Genomic DNA, 17312 nt, shown 5'->3' with positions numbered 1-17312 from the left:
CCTCTGGATGCCTCATATATTTGGAACCATCTGGTATTTATCCTTTTGGAAGGGGCTTACTTGACTTAGCATCATGGCCTCAAGGTTCATCCGTGCTGTAGCCCGTGCCAGACTTTTCCTTCCTTCTTAGGCTGGATAATATTTCGTTGTATAGATTTACCACATTTTGTTTACCTGTTCATCCTTCGATGGACATTTGGGAATATTGCTGCTGCGGGGATGTATGCACCAACGTCTGTTCACGTCCTTGCTTTCACTTTTTTTAAGGATGAACCAGACCTGGAATTTCCTAATCATATGGTAATTCTGTGTATGTTTTCTTTATATTTTGAGAAACTTGCCATACTGTTTTCCTTAGCTGCACCATTTTACATTCCCGCGAGCGTGATACAAAGATCCCAATTTCTCTAAATCCTTGTTGATACTTAAGATTTTTAATTATTAATGCTAGTCATCCTAATATGTGTGAACTGCTACCTCGTTGTGGTTTTGATTTGTGTTTCTCCAACAAGCGATATCTGCATCTTCTCATGCACTTATGGACCATCCGTGTATCTTCTTTGGAAAAATGTCTACTCATATCCTTTGCCTATTTTGTAATTGAGTCATTTGTTGTTACTGAGTTGTAGGAGTTCTTCATATATTTGCTTTGCCTCACTTTGCATTTCCATAGACATTTTAGAGTAAGCTTGTAAGATTCTACCAAAGGGAAAAATAAAGCCTACTGGGATTTTGATACAGATGGCATTGAATCTTTAACTCTATTTAGGGGAAATTGATATCTTAGCAATATTAAATGTTACAATCTACTCAACTAATTTATCTCTTCATTTATTAGGGTCTTCTTTAATTTCACTTTGTGATGTGTTATGGCGTTTAGTGTAGAATCGTGCACATGTAAAAATATTTGTTCTTAAATACTTTGTTTTGAATGTTATTTTAAACATTACTCTCTTAAATTTTTTATTTTGTGCTAGTATGTAGAAACACCATTTTATATTGCCCTTGTACCTGCAACCTGGCTGGATTCAATTGGAAGTTATAATAGTTCTATAGATTCCCTGGGATTTTCTACAGAAACAATCAAGTTGTCTTAGAGTGGTTTTACCTCTTCCTTTCCAATATTTGTCTTTTTAAAAAATGATCTTTAGGTAGGCAAAGGTTGCTTAGATGATGTAGAAAAAGTATAAGAGAAGCAATCATGAATTGAACTTAATAAATACTTAAAACTTGTGCTTTGTTAAAAACACCATTAAGAAAAAACAAAAAGAAAAAACCCAAAACAGCAACAACAAAAAGAAATTGAAAAAAACTACATAATGAGTGGAAATACACACACACACACACACACACACACACACATACACACATATGACAGAAGTTTTTAGCTGAACTATATAAAGAACTTCTACAGCTCAGTAATAAACATTTTTAAATGGACTAAAGACTTGAAGACCTTTCATAAAATAAAGGTGTCTATATGCCAGGAAGCACATGGAAGATTCCCACCATCACTGGTCACTCAAATGCTAGTGAGTGGGCCACTCTTATGGCTGGTCTGCACTTCCAGGATAAAGTCATCATTGGCCTGGCCTTCGACTGTGTGGACAAGATGGTTTACTGGACCGACATCAGTGAGCCTTCCATTGGGAGAGCCAGTCTGCATGGCGGAGAGCCAACCACCATCATTCGGCAAGGTGGGCAAGCAAATATCATTCTTCCTTCTTGGTTTGGCTTCTGGAAGCCCAAAGGGTTCCTGGGAGAGAGCAGAGGAGTGGGTGTATGATTGCATACAGGATATGGTGATTTGAGGCTGACTGGGTCCTTGGCCTCAACGCCACCCTTTCCAGCCTTCTCTGAAAAGTCCTCCAAGGACTTATTGTTAAATCGTGAACACCTTAGCTGGGACTTGTGGCTGGCCTAAGATGAATAAAGTTAAAACAGGTAAGTGCCCATGCCTTTCTCTAAAAGCTTATGTACCCAGTTTTAATGAACAGTAAGGGCTAAACTCCACCATCCACTTTGGATATGCATTTCTCCTCTGCCTGTTGAGCCTAGACTTGATTCTCAGAATGCCTGCCCCATGGTATGCTCCACTGGGATTTCCCCAAAGGCAACAGGCAGATGATCATAAAGTTGGGAGGGTTACAAGCATATTGGCAAATATTGTCCCTGATAGTTGTCTATTCCCAAGACAGTTTTCAAGTCAAAATTGTCACTTCAGCCTGTGACATCGTGGTGGTAGTGGGGAGATGTCTTTTCTACCTTAGCTCCACTGGCACCTGTCCTGATTGCCTGTGTCAGAGGAGTGCAGCAAATCAGGCTGGGCTTCCATAGACATTCCTCAAATTTCAGTTGCATAGCTGGTAATGAGGTGCACGACGCTTTGGCACAGCCTACCCCTCAGCATTTAACCTCAATTCCTTAACTTATAGAGGTTGGTTAAGGTCAAGAACTCTATGCGTTATTGTAATGCCTACATTCAACAAGTCATGACTATTTTATGTGGATATGTTTTCTCAAGATTAAAGACCATTACAGCCAAAATCCAAGGGTCTGTACAAATTCACCTTTACTGAAAAGGTCAAATATTACATGTTGCTAAGTCAGTAACTCAGCAGCTGACTTGCAGGTATTTTCAATCGAAAGACATTGTGGGGGTGCTTGCGTGACTCAGTCGGTTGAACATCAAACTCTTGATTTTGGCTCAGGTCATGTTCCCAGGGTGGGGTCATGGGATTAAGCCCGGCATCAGGCTCTGTGCTGATCGTGAAGCCTGCTCGGAATTCTCTCTTTCTCTCCCTCTGCCCCTCTCCCCTGCTTGCGTTCTCTATCCCTTCACAAAAGATGATCAACAGGAACCAGGCTGAGGTTGAGTTAAATATGTCTAGCTTTGGACATAGACCCTGACTCCTTTTCTGGAAGCTGACATGCTACTTAAATAATGTCTGGTAGTTTTCATGGTTTCGTTTAATGAACAGAATTTTGAAAATGCCTTTTTGCATCGTGTGTGTGTGTGTGTGTGTGTGTTAAAAATGTTGTTGCTATTATCTGTGATTTGACTTCAAAACCCAGTGGAAAAGGGGAATAGGTCATCGTTGCTATTTCCTGTTGCTTCTGGAACTGATAATTATCCAAGAAAGCTTTAAGCACAGTAAGAAACATTCCAGGCCAAAAGTCCACTGTGAAAACACAGAATTAAACTAGAATGCGATCTTTGTAGAAGAAAGATCACTGGGAATAAATTTCCTTTTATTTACAAATAAAAATAGTTATTGAAAAATAATTTTTAAAATATTTAAATAAAGGAGAAAGAAATTTCCACTTAAATCTTCATTGTGGTACAGGTTGGTGCATCCCTAGTGAGTGGAAGAGGGGGTATGTATCTCCTCTCTAGTTCATGCAGCCTGAATCCTAAGCTTCTCTTTATTTCCTTGAGTTAAACGCCTAACCAAACATCTTTAATCAGGATCATCATCTGTTTCCTTTTGACATCAGCAGTGTGGAATATATTGCCTTGCTGTCTTCCCTAATTGCCCTGACTGCACAGTAAAAGGGGAGGCTTTCCAGACCTTTCCTTTGGCATGATAGTTCATAAAGTAGTGTTTTCCTGGTTGGAGGAGGTTTGATTGCTCTTGGGTTTGAGGTCAGGATCAGAGCTGTTGATAAGGAACCAGAGAGACATGGAGTTTCTGGGTTCCTCTGGATATCTTGCAAAGTACTGTCACTGAACAGCCTTTTCTCCCCCACTCTTCTGTCTGTGTGTCTGAGTGACTGGTGTCCTGGCAGAGAATGTGCTCATTCCAGATACACCCCCAGAATGATTTATTCTACCTTTGTCTGAAAGTCAGAAGAGGTCTTTGGAGGTCAGGCTTGCTGTCCCTTCACCTCTAGGGACGTGGGAAACGGTTTCATACTTTACAAATCTCTACTTTTGGTTTGAATAACAAAAATCTTGTTTGAGTGCTGTTTCTAATTCTTAATAAACTGCCTCTGGCTGGGGTCCTTTCCGGGGGATGGGGCTGTGGTGTTTCCAGCATCCAGGGTCATGGTCATATTAGGAGTCTAGTGGAGGCTGATACGAGAGAGCGGACGTTCTGAACCATTTCCACGCTGATGAAAGAACACATGTGGGCATGATTTCCTCATATCCAGGATCCCTCGGGTAGGATGGCTTCATCCTTGGCCTCTTCTGCCTCCTGCTTACACTTCCAGCCATACTAAGTGACCTTCAGTTCTCTGATCAGTAGAGGGGAGGGAATCCTAAGTGACACTACTAAAACCCTGGTGGGGTTCTGATGTTTCATTTGCTTTTATTTATAGTCCGGGAACCATTAGTTCGGTGGCTCTGAAGGTTCCTGTTGCGGCTGACTTACTCTGTGGCAGCCCCTGGCTTGGAAATCAGTTACTTAAAACCTAGTGAGGACTTTCCGGGAGTGCTGTATGCGATCACTGACACCCCTTCTTTGTACTCCTGATACCTGTGCAAAAGTAGTAACAGCTGTGATTTCTTGCAGTTACTCCTCTGAGATGACCTTATTCCCCCAATAACTAATGAACAAGGTGTATGGATTTGTTGCATTTTTCTATGCTCCCCACCGCCCCCCCCCCCCCCATGCTTGCGGGTTAAGCTCGAAGCTCTTTAACACGGGCATCCTAACTTCATCTCTGGGCAGTCTCCCGTCCTCATGGACTCCAGCCATACAAAATCATGCTGTATCCAATCTTCTCCCACTCCCTGGAAGCCCGCATCCAGGATCTTTGCCTGACAAACTCCTGTGGGTCCTGGGGGAGCCAGCTTTACGAGGTGTTGTCTCCCTCAGAAATCCCTCCCAGGTCTCCCCAGGCTAAGTCTAGTGTCTCCCTCCACGTTCCCATAAAACCAAAACTCAGTCTGAATTGAGATTGGTTGCAAGTTCCTGGAAACCAGGCCCACCACTTAGGCGTCATTATGGGCTTGGTACATAATGAGATGTCCGCCGAGTGAACGAGTGACATTGTCACTTTGACTGTGGCTCATCTGATCAGCAACATGCATTTCATGTTCCCATTTGTTTTTCCAAAGTGCAAGGATTGAACACCGAGGGGAATAACACTGAGTAATCCACAAAACCTAATCTTAACTTGCTTTAAAAACCCAGAAGTATGCCGTGTTTGATTCCAGATCTTGGAAGCCCAGAAGGCATTGCCCTCGACCATCTTGGCCGCAACATTTTCTGGACTGATTCTCACTTGGATCGAATAGAAGTTGCAAAGCTGGATGGGACCCAGCGCCGGGTGCTGTTTGAGACTGACTTGGTGAATCCCAGAGGCATCGTAACGGATTCCGTGAGAGGGTACCTTTGTGTAAATCTGTGTAAATCTATTCGACTTGCAACTGCTCTTTCAGATACTCTCAAATGTCAGGCTCTAATGCCAGCATCAGTCTCCTGAAGTGAATGAGTTCCAGGATGAACAGGTCTACAGCTGGTGCCTTACAGATATGCACTGTGAAATGCCAGAACATTTATTACAGTTCCCTGTGACTATGGACTTGATCAACCATGTTCTACTTGTAAATCTCTTAGGAAGGGACTTTCTAAGTTCACAGCTCAGAAATCGGGTATTTCCATTCGAGTCGAATGTGGATAAACACTTGCCTTGTACCAGCCCCAGAATGGTGTCCAAGTGGCATAAATGTACCCCTGGGGCTGAGACCCACACAGCATGGACACCTTGAAGACCCCTTCCTGGGGGTTTTGTCATCACATCAATGCTTTTTTTTCTTTTCCCTACAGTTAGTTTTAAATCTTACCTGCGAGACCTTTTGCACCTCACGCTGTGATTCCTTCCCTGTGAGACCACACCCCCAGTTCTGTGGCCGCTTGGCCACCTCCCCCCCATGGCAGACACCTCAGCCACCAACTCTATCAACATCTGCTTCTGTGCCCGAGCCCCTGGGTCCACTATGCACCCTTGTGTAGTGACAGCATGTAGGAATCCCCAGATGTTTATCTCAGGTGTGTGTTGTTTTGTGTTGTTCTTCTAAATAGCTTTATGGAGATACGCTGTATCAGTTACGTTTAAGGAAAGTGAGGTCATTAGTACCAGAATAACCAAACTCAAACCAAGAACCAAACCCAAGTATCTCCTGCAAAGGAAAAGGTGTCTTATCACCTCCAGACCCCTTTTAGCCATCCTGGGTTTTAATGTGTTCATCGTGGGTTCTCTTAAAGTTTTTCTTTTTTTAAATAAAATTTTTCTTATCCATCTTTGTTCTTTCTTTGTTATTCCTCTTATAACATCTTCGTTGTTCCTCTTTCCCTTCCTTTTCCTCCTGCAGGAACCTTTATTGGACAGACTGGAACAGAGAAAGCCCCAAAATCGAAACTTCCTATATGGACGGCACAAACCGGAGGATTCTGGTGCAGGATGATCTGGGCCTGCCCAACGGGCTTACATTCGATGCCTACTTGGCTCAGCTCTGCTGGGTGGACGCAGGTGACGAAGAACCCCACGCCTGGCTGCTGGGGTTGCAACAGTGCTTCTTTCTTTTAACCTAAACAGTTATTCTCACCCACTGTAGGCTGGGATCTGTTGTGGGGAAGAGAGTATAAGATACCTGTTTTATTTTCCTACACAAAAATCAGCTGCCTGTCTTTGCTCTGAAATGCATGGTTTCTATAGGCTTGACGGTGTCCAGGGCAAGTGTTCCATCTTTAAATCAGGGGTCAGCCAATCCTAACCCATGAGCCACATCCAGCCAGCCGCCTGTTTTGGTACGAGTCAGGTGCTATAAATGGTTTTTATTTATTCATTGTTTTGAGAGAGAGCAGGAGAGCAACAGAGAAAGAGAAAGAGACAGAATCCCAAGCAGGCTCCATTCTGTCAGCACAGACACTGACATGGGGCTTGAACATGAACCGTGAGATCATGACCTGAGCCGAGATCATGACCTGAGCCGAGATCAAGAGTCAGACGCTTAACTGACTGAGCCACCCAGGCACCCTTGGGTTTTACATTTTTAAATGTTACATTTTAAAAGGTTCCATAAATAAATGCCTCCATAGTGTCCTCGATTGTGCCTCTTGGCCCACAAAAGCTAAATTAATTACTGTCTGGCCCTTTGAGAACAAGTTTGCTGACCCTTAGAGTTGTTCTCATCCTATTATTATCTCTGCATTATGCAATTTGTGACTTCCATCCTGTCACTTGCATCTGTTCCCCAAGGGCTCGGGCAAGACTTGTGGAGCCAGGGAAGAGAGGCATGGGGTCCTGATGTGAGCCCCTGGCCTGGGGTGTCCCTCAGGGGAGGGATGTGGCCTCAGTCGGGGAGCAAGGTCAGTCATCCCTCGAGTGCCTGTGGAGTACCTGCCCTATTCCCAATACTGTCAGGTGCTCAGGGCCAGGGTGGGAGGCGGTGCAGGGACTGTACCACAAGAGGGAAGCATACATAATTAAATCAAAATGCAAGCCGTGAGCTGGCCCCAGTGTAGGCACTGATAGGAGGCTGTGCGGGGCTGCAGCCGAGGTGCAGGTTAGCAGTTGTTAAGAGCTCTGACTGCAGGGACGGAGGGCCTGGGAGGCTTCGGGGGGGGGGGGGGTAGGGACTTGAGCGAGAGCTGGAAGACGTCTTCGTTCCCACCGGGTCCCCAGCTGCTCTGGGAATGGGCAGGACAAGGAATGGTCCTCTGCCCAGCCCACATGGGAACCAGGTATGGGTTCCCCAGCGGAGGTGGGTGTTGACCAGTGAGAGGGGCAAGGCAGGATGAGAAGACCGCTTTCTGCTGTTGAAGAGCAAGTCATGTGTGTTCTCCGGGATCTGTCATCGTAAGGCTGACTTTCTGTCACCCTTGCCTCCGTTCCTCGTTTTGACACCAAGGGGCCATTTCTTCTATGAACGGCTTGTCTTTGCTCCACACAGGCACCAGTCGGGTGGAATGTCTGAAGCCCGGGCAGCCAAGCAGACGGAAGGTTCTTGAAGGGCTCCAGTATCCTTTCGCTGTTACAAGCTACGGGAAGCATCTGTATTACACAGACTGGAAGATGTACGTGAGCTGTTGCAGCGTGGGGGGCAGAGGGGAGGGTGGGGGCGGGGTATGTGGTGGCAGGGGAGCAGGAGCCTGCCACCCTGTCTCGGGGAGGCCAGGCCCTTCCCATGTGGCCTCTCGGCTTGACCTTCCAGGATACCCGCCCTGTGCCTCGCCCTTCTGCCCGTCAGGAGGGGAGGGCGTAGGAGGGTGAGGGCCGGGCTCCTTGGGGGCCAGGAGGGGCCGTTTACCATCCCAGGGCTCCCGGATGGGCAGCTTCAAGTCTGTGAACTTGGACTTCATGAGCCTGTCTGTTCTTCCCCCAGGAGCTGGCCCAGGCTCACTTGGCCGGCAGGCTCCCCGCCTACCCCGTGCCCCCACTTCATTCTATTTAAACTGCAACATTCCCACAGCCCCTTGTTGACCACCCCTTCCTGCAAAAAGGAGGAAGCAGCTGTGGCCACGGGCATCTGGAGAGAAAGCCGATTTCCCAGCCTGGAATTTAGAGCTGAGGGGCAAAGCTAGCTCAACTTTGTCCTTTTTTTTTTTTTTTTTTTTTTTTTTTTAAAGAGGCCAGAGAAATACAGGCTTGTTCCCACCACAGGAGGAGGGGAGGATGGCTAGGAAGTGAGCCCAGCGTGTCCCTTCACGGCCTCCAGTTTATCCCCAAAACCCCAGAAGACGCTGCCCAGTAGACAGAAGGTTGGAGCCACCAGATGTGTCTTTATTTGCTTCCCTTTGGTGTTTTGTAGGAGTTCTGTGGTTGCTGTAGATCTCGCCATTTCCAAAGAGACGGATACCTTCCACCCCCACAAACAGACCCGGCTGTACGGTGTCACCACGGCCCTGTCTCAGTGTCCCCAAGGTAACGCCCCCGTGCTCTTGCCGTTCAGGGGCCAGGGATGCTCTGTGGCTCCACGCCTCCACCCTGCCTGCTGCCCGTGGGGCCTCCACCTGCCCTGGTCACATGGCAGGCGAGACGCACTCCCTTCCATCGAGGGCCTGCATTGTTTAATAAGTGAGCCAAGTCAATACCTAGGAAACATTAGGCAATGAACTGGAAATGGTGGACAAGGGGGAGGAAGAGTATTGAATCTTGGGCTGGGTCTAGAAGTATGTGGTCTCCGGGTTCCAAGTAGGAACATCCGTGTTACGGTCTCTGTGGCTTTAAGGGTCCCTTCATTTGGCCTAACAGCCACAATAGTAATTACCTCTAATAATAATCACAGACACGGACAAGGTGCTTACCGTGAGCTGGGTCCTTTACATATGTTAACGCGGTGTGCTAAGTGCCTTGTGTTCGCTAGTTCGCTTAATCCTCATGGCGACCGCACGAGGTAGGTACTATTTGTGTGCCCATTTTATGCATAAGGACACGGAAGCCACTAGCCCGAAGTCACAGGGCTCACAGTGGGGCAGCAGGAGGGTCAGCCAGGCAGCCTGGCTCCAGGACCTGCTGTGTTGCCTCTTGGGAGACCTCTCCCCTCCCTCACCCCCCTTGGCTCCCCACCTCCCTGAGGCCAGTGCAAAGCCGAGTGGACAAGCTAGACAGAGAGCCCTCTGTGCTTGAAAACTCCAGCTGCGTGTTACAACCAGAGCCGGAAGACCCTCCCTGAGACCATCGATAACGTTCATGGTAAATCTGCACAGTCCCCAACTCAGAAATCAGTGTTTTTGCCCTCTGGCAAATCCATCACTGTGAGGATTCCCTTTCTGGAAGCACCCACACGCTTGGTCTCCTGGAAACCGAGAAGGGGACTGATGGGCGGGCTCTTCTCTTAGATGGCTGTTGGACTGACCTCTGCCTTTCCCAGGTCACAACTACTGCTCGGTGAACAATGGTGGCTGCACCCACCTCTGCTTGGCCACCCCCGGAAGCAGGACCTGCCGTTGCCCTGACAACACCCTGGGAGTTGACTGCATCGAGCGGAAATGAAGACAAGAAGGCCTCATTCCCTCGGCAGGTACTCAGCGTCACCCTACTTGAAAGGGTCCAGACTGAAAACTGTCCGACCTGGTGGCGATCAGGCCCAGGTCCTACCCAGCCTGAGCCCCGACAGTATTCCCCTCACTGTTCCCCCAAAACATATGCCCCCGGCTTCTGGAATGGGAAAGCCCCTTCCCCCTCCACAAAGACAGAAAACCCCGACTCCGGATTATGTGCCCATCCCAGTGCTCTGGAAACTGTCCCCAGTTTATCCCCCTGGTGATGAGCAGGGCCCACCCAGGCCTGAGCTGCCCCCTCCTCCTGTGGCCTTATAAGCTCAGCCTCACTCTGACACACCCACCATCCTGTTAACTCCCAGATGCACCAGCCAGGGCCACCTGGGCAAGGCCGTGAATGAAGGAGGGAGTTAACGCTCCCCCTCTTTTTTTCTCTTGGTGCTCTGATTTCCCTCTTCATGCTCCTCGCTTTTTACTCCCAAGTTCTATACCACCTGCATCCTGCCCAAGGCCCCCATCATAGTGAGCGAGCCCTGCCGTTTTGTTCAAAACCCACCTGGTCTTAGGGCCATGTGGATACGTATGGTCGATCATCAGCATTCCCTCCCAGATAGGTTACTGGCATTTCGGCAGCAGCCCTTGGTAGGCCAAGCCCTTCAATCAAAGGAGTGTCCAGTGGTAGGAATTTCAACACGTAGAGTCGGGTTTTGAGGACGAGGATTCTTGGATGTGCCTTAAATTACAGCATTGGATACCAAACGATCCCACTTTGCCCAAAGCACCTGGATCCGAGCATCTGGTCTCTTGAGCAGCATGGCCCCACTGGGGGCTGGTGCCAGTGGTGACAGGTCTGTAGGCCTTCATCTCCCACCTCCACTGGTGAGAGCCAACCTACAGTCAGTCAGCATGAGCCCATGTCTCCTTTGTTTCCCCCTCTGTTCATGGCTCTTGCTGGCTGTGTTCCCACCTACAAGGGCCAGAGTGAGTATTTATATTCCTGACCCAGACCCGTTATTGCTCATTGGTGTAATTAAAGGGACCGTCGCCACATTTCATGTTTATGTTTCTACAGTTTGTTTAGAAACATCTCCTGGCCATACGAGCAGCTAGTGTTATCTTTTTATCAGCTGCCGTGCCGAGGTGCTAAACAGTAGAAATTTTGGATTGAAAGTGGGGCATCAGGAGATGGAGTCTGTAAAGATTGGGGTAAGGGCGCAGAGAAGGCTCAGGAGAAAGTGTCACAAAGAGGTTGGTCAGGAGCAGGAGTGGAAAACCCAAGAGGAAAGGGGAGAAGAAGGTATTTAGCAACGGCAAGAAGAAAAACTCTCCAAAGAGAAAATGGCACATTTTGCCAAAGGACACCTTTGCTTGAGGACGTGGAAGAATTTGTTTTTCTCCTTGGGGAAGAGGTCTTTCCCTTATCTGCAAACCTCAGTACACTCATCACCCCTCCAGCCCGTATCCCCTCCTCACTTTGTCCTCATGTGCTGCGGCGTCACAATGGAGCCTGGACCGGGAACGAGCCTTGCCCTGAATGATTGGAGTTCCTTCTGAGAGCCAAACACATTCCCGAGAATCACGCAGTTTGGGGAATGTGTGGGTCTTTTATCCAGCCCAGCCCCATGAATTAGTTTCACCTTTTTATATTTATCATTCCATATCAAGCCCTCTATATCAAATGTTCGTCATGATTTTGTATAATTTTTATAACTATTTTATTCATTCTACTAGATTCATTCTAAAAGTTTTCAGACGGTAAATTCTTAAACTGTGGAAACCACTGAAGGTGCTTATTAACTGTTCCCCCCAGATTTTTACAAGTATTGGATGATTCCTTGAGTTTACAGTTGTATAAATATCAGTGCAAAAAATAAAATTTTTTTCATAAAAAAGAGTCTTTATGCTTTTTGAATAAAGAGATTTAATGTTGGGGGCTGATTCACAACGAGAAGATCGCCATTTAATAATCTGCAAAATCTTGGGTGGCTCAGTGGGTTAAGCGTCCCACTCTTGATTTTGACTCAGGTCATGATCTCACAGTTTGTGAGTTTGAGCCCTGCATTGGGCTCTGCACTGACAGTGTGGAACCTGCTTGGGATTCTCTCTCTCTCACTCTCTCTCTCTCAAATAAATAAAACTCTTTTAAAAAAATCTGCAAAATCTGTGGCACCCCCAGTGTTACAAGGGGTGGTTTGTTTCCCACAAAAGACTTAGGGGCTTATTGAATTAAAAAATCATTCTACCAGGGACCCCAAACCACCCTTTTGGACATTGTTTTCATGTTCTAGAAAACTGTTCTTCAACTGCAGGCAATGGAGTTTCCTATCTCAGTTCTGAAGATGAGCCGTGTTTTTTTCTTTTCCCTCTCCTCACCTCCAGAAGGAACAAAGGCACTTTCCTGGCACTGACCATGGCCTGAGATCCCTGGACTGTTTCGTGCTGGCCCTTGGGTGGGATGGGAATGGGGCTTTGACTTGGATAGAGCGAAGGGGGCTCAGAAGTTGCAGGGGTGATGATGCTCAGAGCTGCTGTTGTAGGCAGAAGGGAACTGGTACCCGAGGGCCTGCGTGGGACATGACAGCATCCGTGGGACCAGTGACAGCCTGCCAACATGAACTTCCTAAAGGGGACAGCTTCTGTTTGGGCTAAAACTTACAGTGTTTTAGGTTCATAAAACCTAGTTATCTAAAGGGTACATCAGATGGTAGAGTGGGGTGGTCCAGAGATACATCTCTACCAAGACAAGGACTGCACTGGCAGAAGCTGTCTGCATGAACTACTTTGGACCTCTAGATGTAGGAAAACACAGCTGCACCCCAGGGAGAGCTTGATGAAGAGGCTGCTGAATTTCGGTCAATTTCAGCTTTTCCTGAGTCGTGGTGGCCATCTGCCATCATGCAGCCCCACTGTGGGGCAGAGGGGACAGCAGCCCAAGCTCCTAGTGTGGCATTGCTGGGGCCAGGGTGGGCCATAAGGACCTTGTTCTCCAAAAATCAGGGTTGTGTGTTCTGATTGCTGACTGCTGCTTTTAATTGTTGGGGGGCCAGCACATGGAAAAAGTCTTGAGGACCTTAGATTTGACAATGGTTTCTTGTAGATGACATCAAAAGCCCAAACCTCAAAAGAAAAACAAATAGATCGGTCTTCAGAATTAAAAACTTCTGTGCACCAAAGGACACAACTAAGACAGCAAAAAGACAACCAACCCATGGAAGGGGAGAAAGTATTTGCAAATCCTGGTTAGTATCCAGAGTATATAAAGAACTACAACTCAGCAGTGACCATAACAAAAAACCCAATTCAAAAATGGACAAAAGATTTGAATAAACATTTTTTTTCAAAAGAAATCTACACATGGCCAATAAGTGGACAAAAAGATGCCCAACACCATTCGTCATTAGGGAAATGCAAGTCAGAAGCACAATTAGATGTCACTTCACATCAGGATGGCTATCAGAAAATGAAAACCAAAACCAAGCAGGCAAAAAAAAAAGACCAGAAAATAATAAGTGTTGAGGAGGATTTGGAAAATGGAAGCCTTGTGCATAGCCAGTGGAAATGTAGACTGGTGTAGCAGGAAGGAAGGCAGCTTTGTGGTTCCTCAAAAAGTTGAATAGAAAATTACAGTACTTCTGGGGCGCCTGGGTGGTTCAGTTGCGTAAGTGACTTCAGCTCAGATCATGATCTCGCGATTCGTAAGTTTGAGCCCTGCATCTGGCTCTCTGCTGTCAGCATGGAGCCCACATTGGATCCTCTCTCTCTCTTTCAAAAATAAACTTTTAAAAAAAGAAGAAGAAAATTATCATAACTTCCAGGTAGACACCCAGAGGAATTGAAAGCAGGGGCTCAAATGGATACTTGTCCATCAGTGTTCATGGACAAGTATCACCTGTTCACCTTAACCAGAGATGGAAACAACCCGGGTGCCCATCAACAGATGAAAGGATAAATAAAATGTACTCATACAATGAAATATTCAGCTATAAAGAGGAAAAAGTTTCCAAGAACATAGATGAAACTTGAAGTTGTTATGCTAAGTGAAGTAAGCCAGACACAAAGGAACCAATATTGCATGATTCCACACATGTGAGGTACTTCGAATAGGCAAATTCACAGAGACGGAAAGTAGATGAGAGATTACCAGAGAGATTACCGGGGCGGGTAGCAGGGGGAATAGAGAGTTATCACTTAACGGTTTCAGAGTTTTTATTTAGGGTAATGAAAGAGTTGGGGACGTAGATGGTGGTGATGCCCTGACAACACTGTGAATGTACTTACAGCCCCTGAATCACACACTTAAAAATAGTTAAAATGGCAAATTTTATGTTATATATATATTCTATCACAACTTCTAAAAATTAATGTAATATACCAAGAGCCATAAAACGTGTACTTTGAATAAGTGAAGTATATGGCATGTGAATTATATATCAATAAAGCTTTTTTTTTTTTCAATTTGAGAGAGAGAGCGAGGGAGCGAGTGGGGAGAGAGGCAGAGGGAGGGAGAGAATGGACATGGGGCTCGACCCCACAACCCTGGGATCTGACCAGAGCCGAAATCAAGAGTCAGACGTTCAACCGACTGAGCCACCCAGGTGCCCCAAAACTTCGTTTTCAAAAAAAAAAAAATCACTGTCATTAAAAAAAGAAAAAAAACTTGTTACCAAAGGTTGGCAAAATGCTGATCACTGTTGTAGTTGGCTACATTGTATAGATTCCAGGATTCTAGTCTAGGTACTTCTGCGAAAGGATTTTGCAAATAGAACTAGGGTTATTGGGGGCCAGGGTGGCTCAGTCGGTTAAGCATCGGGCTTCGGCTCAGGGCATGATCTCACAGTTTGTGAGTTCAAGCCCCACATTAGGCTCTAGGCTGACAGCTCAGAGCCTGGAGCCTGCTTCAGATTCTGTGTCTCCCTCTCTCTCTGCCCCTCCCCCACTCACACTCTGCCTGCCTCTCTCAAAAATTACTAAACTGTAAAAAAAAAAAAATTTAAAAGAACTAAAGTTATTAACTACCTTAAAACAGGGGATTCTTTATCCTGGACAATGGAGGTGGGCCCTTAGAGGAATGGGGGCACTTGGGTGGCCCAGTTGGTCTCTCTCAAAAAATAAATATTTTTTAAAAAATTAAAAAAAAACAACACAGAAGAGGAATGCGGAAGAATCAACTAAGGCAAAAACAGCAGGCAAGATGACACTGAAGGGTAGGAAGGACCCGCCTGGACATAGGTGTCTTAATGGAGGAAGGCAGTTATGAGCGAAGAGCAAGGTTACCTCCACAAGCTGAAAACAATTCCTGGCTGGCGACCAGCAAATTGGGACCTCGGTCCTACGACTACAAGCAACTGAGTCCTGCTATAACCTGAATGGGCCTGGAGGTGGGTTCTAACCCCAGAGCCTCCAGAAAGGGGTGGAGTCCTGCAGATGCCACAGTCACAGCCAGATGAGACGCTCAGCAGAGGACCCACCTGAGCCACGCCGTGCTAATCGTCTCATCTACTCAGCTGTGAGACTTTCCACGGTGGCGTTTTGAGTCACAAAACGTGGGGTAATTTGTTACGGCAGCAACAGAAACCTAATACGTTGTTGCCACTTGGGGTTATGCCAGATACTTTCCATTTGTCCGTCTGCTCTCCCCGTCCTGATCCGAACCCCAAGAGGCCAAACCGCATGGATGACATAATGACTCCCTTGCCCCCTGGCCTCCTAGGAGGCAGAGGAGGGAAAGAAGAGAGCGAGAACAGATCTGTACCGCCCAGTCCCTCCCTGCTGGGTCTCCCTCCCAGGACCGGATGTATCTCTTGACCAGAGGTCACAGCCCCTCTCCAGGTGTCCTCTCCCCACACCCCGCCAGTGGTCCCAAGAACCCCTTTCCTCCCCTAGTCAATCTGGGCGTCAGGGAGGTAACAGCTCAGGCTGGTTCCCCACACCCCACCCGTAACGTGAAACCTCGCTCAAGTTATCCTAATGCGAGCGCACCTGCCTATCGAGACCCTACCTGATACAGGAGTTCATAACACTGTGATCTCTACTTGTATGTTTGTAGTTTCGTTCCAAAGGGGAAAAAAAAAGTTAAAATCTGTCTCCTGATCACCTCACATACACTTGTGTCCAACTGGGACACATGTTACAGTGTAGCTAGTGGGTATGAATCATACAGATGTACCCAAAAAATGTACCCGAAAAGTCCAGTTTCTTCCATAGCTCGTTGTCATTTTCAGACTTGGAGCCCTGCGATGGCAGACCGCTCACTCGGGGAGAATTCCGGTTCCGTTCAGTGATTTCTCCGTCACGCTGGGTCCTTCCTTAGGGGTCTCCCCCCACCCAGACCCCAGTCTAAAGTCTCTGTGGCTCGTGGGCCTGCTGCTGAGGACGCCCCCAGCCCAGCCCCCTCAGTCTTAGGCTGGCCTGGCACCCCCAGCGGTGGGGCCTGCGCTTGGCAGCCTGGCTTCGCGGGGTCTCTCTCTGTGGCTCTTGGAGTCATTGGTCCCGTGGTCCTCCCGGTCCCTCACTCTGCAGCCTCGTCACCCCGCCGCTTGGCCTGCTTGGGCTGCTGTGACTCCCTCAGCCCTCTCTGCCGCAGGGGTGAGGTGCGCTCCGGGAGGGACAGGGCAGTGAGTGGGCCGGCCCTGCAGGGCTCCATGCCCCCACTTACCGGCTCAGTTCTCACAGCAGAGTGGGTGGGCCTGCCCGGTGGGCCTTCTTCCTTTTACCCCACGCCTCCCCCCTGCTCGGAACTTAAAGAAAATTCAACAACAACAACAACAACAACCAGAGTTAAGAGATGGAAGGGCCAAACGTCTTCAAGAACAGGCTCTGTGGTTGGTTTCTTGTTTGCTTGAAGGGTAGCTGGGAATAGCCCGGCCTAGGTGGCAGCCTGAGTGAGAAGGAAGGTTCCCCACCTGGGCAGGTCTTCTCAAAGGCAGTTCCAGAAGAGACCACTAGAGGGCAGGAAAAGCCTCTCCGTGCCTGCTTGGCTGGTGGGGGTGGGGTGGAGGTTGAGGCTCGCAGGGCTGAAGGCCCAGATAACTTCCCCAAAAGATGGTGCTCAAGCTTTCCCATGTTGTTGCTCTAGAACTTTCCCAATATTGGTTAGTTGCCTCATCTGCTGCCAAAGGAAATCTAAATGTCACAGTTTCTCCGTGTGCACAAGCCTGTGCAATTTAAATGCAGATCTCCACCCCCCACCCCACCCCCCCACACGTAGCCCTGGGGGGTTCCTCCCAAAGCCTTATCTGCCTCAAACATTTACAGATGACTGTGGGACCCAGTCAGGGCCATGCACTCAGCGTTGTGAAGTAGAATTGTACTTGTGAAGTAGAATTTATCTACCCGTTGCGCAAGTCAGGAAACTGAGGC

At 47.6% G+C, this 17312-nt stretch overlaps 1 protein-coding gene across 1 annotated transcript in view; it reads left to right on the top strand.

The window, feature by feature from the left end:
* The window catches only part of NID1 (nidogen 1), an 83468-nt gene extending 71619 nt beyond the window's left edge, over positions 1-11849 (top strand). The window contains exons 15-20 of the mRNA XM_027046989.2: positions 1571-1697; positions 5165-5336; positions 6323-6480; positions 7904-8027; positions 8762-8874; positions 9824-11849. Of these exons, the coding sequence (XP_026902790.2) occupies positions 1571-1697; positions 5165-5336; positions 6323-6480; positions 7904-8027; positions 8762-8874; positions 9824-9945 (816 nt within the window). The 3' untranslated portion in view covers positions 9946-11849. The remainder of the gene's footprint in view (positions 1-1570; positions 1698-5164; positions 5337-6322; positions 6481-7903; positions 8028-8761; positions 8875-9823) is intronic.
* Positions 11850-17312: the final 5463 nt, after the last annotated feature.

This window comes from Acinonyx jubatus, chromosome D2, assembly GCF_027475565.1.
Source record: "Acinonyx jubatus isolate Ajub_Pintada_27869175 chromosome D2, VMU_Ajub_asm_v1.0, whole genome shotgun sequence".
NCBI lineage: Eukaryota > Metazoa > Chordata > Mammalia > Carnivora > Felidae > Acinonyx > Acinonyx jubatus.
Note: the sequence above shows the minus strand (reverse complement) of the source record. Positions and strands in the feature narration are given on the sequence as shown.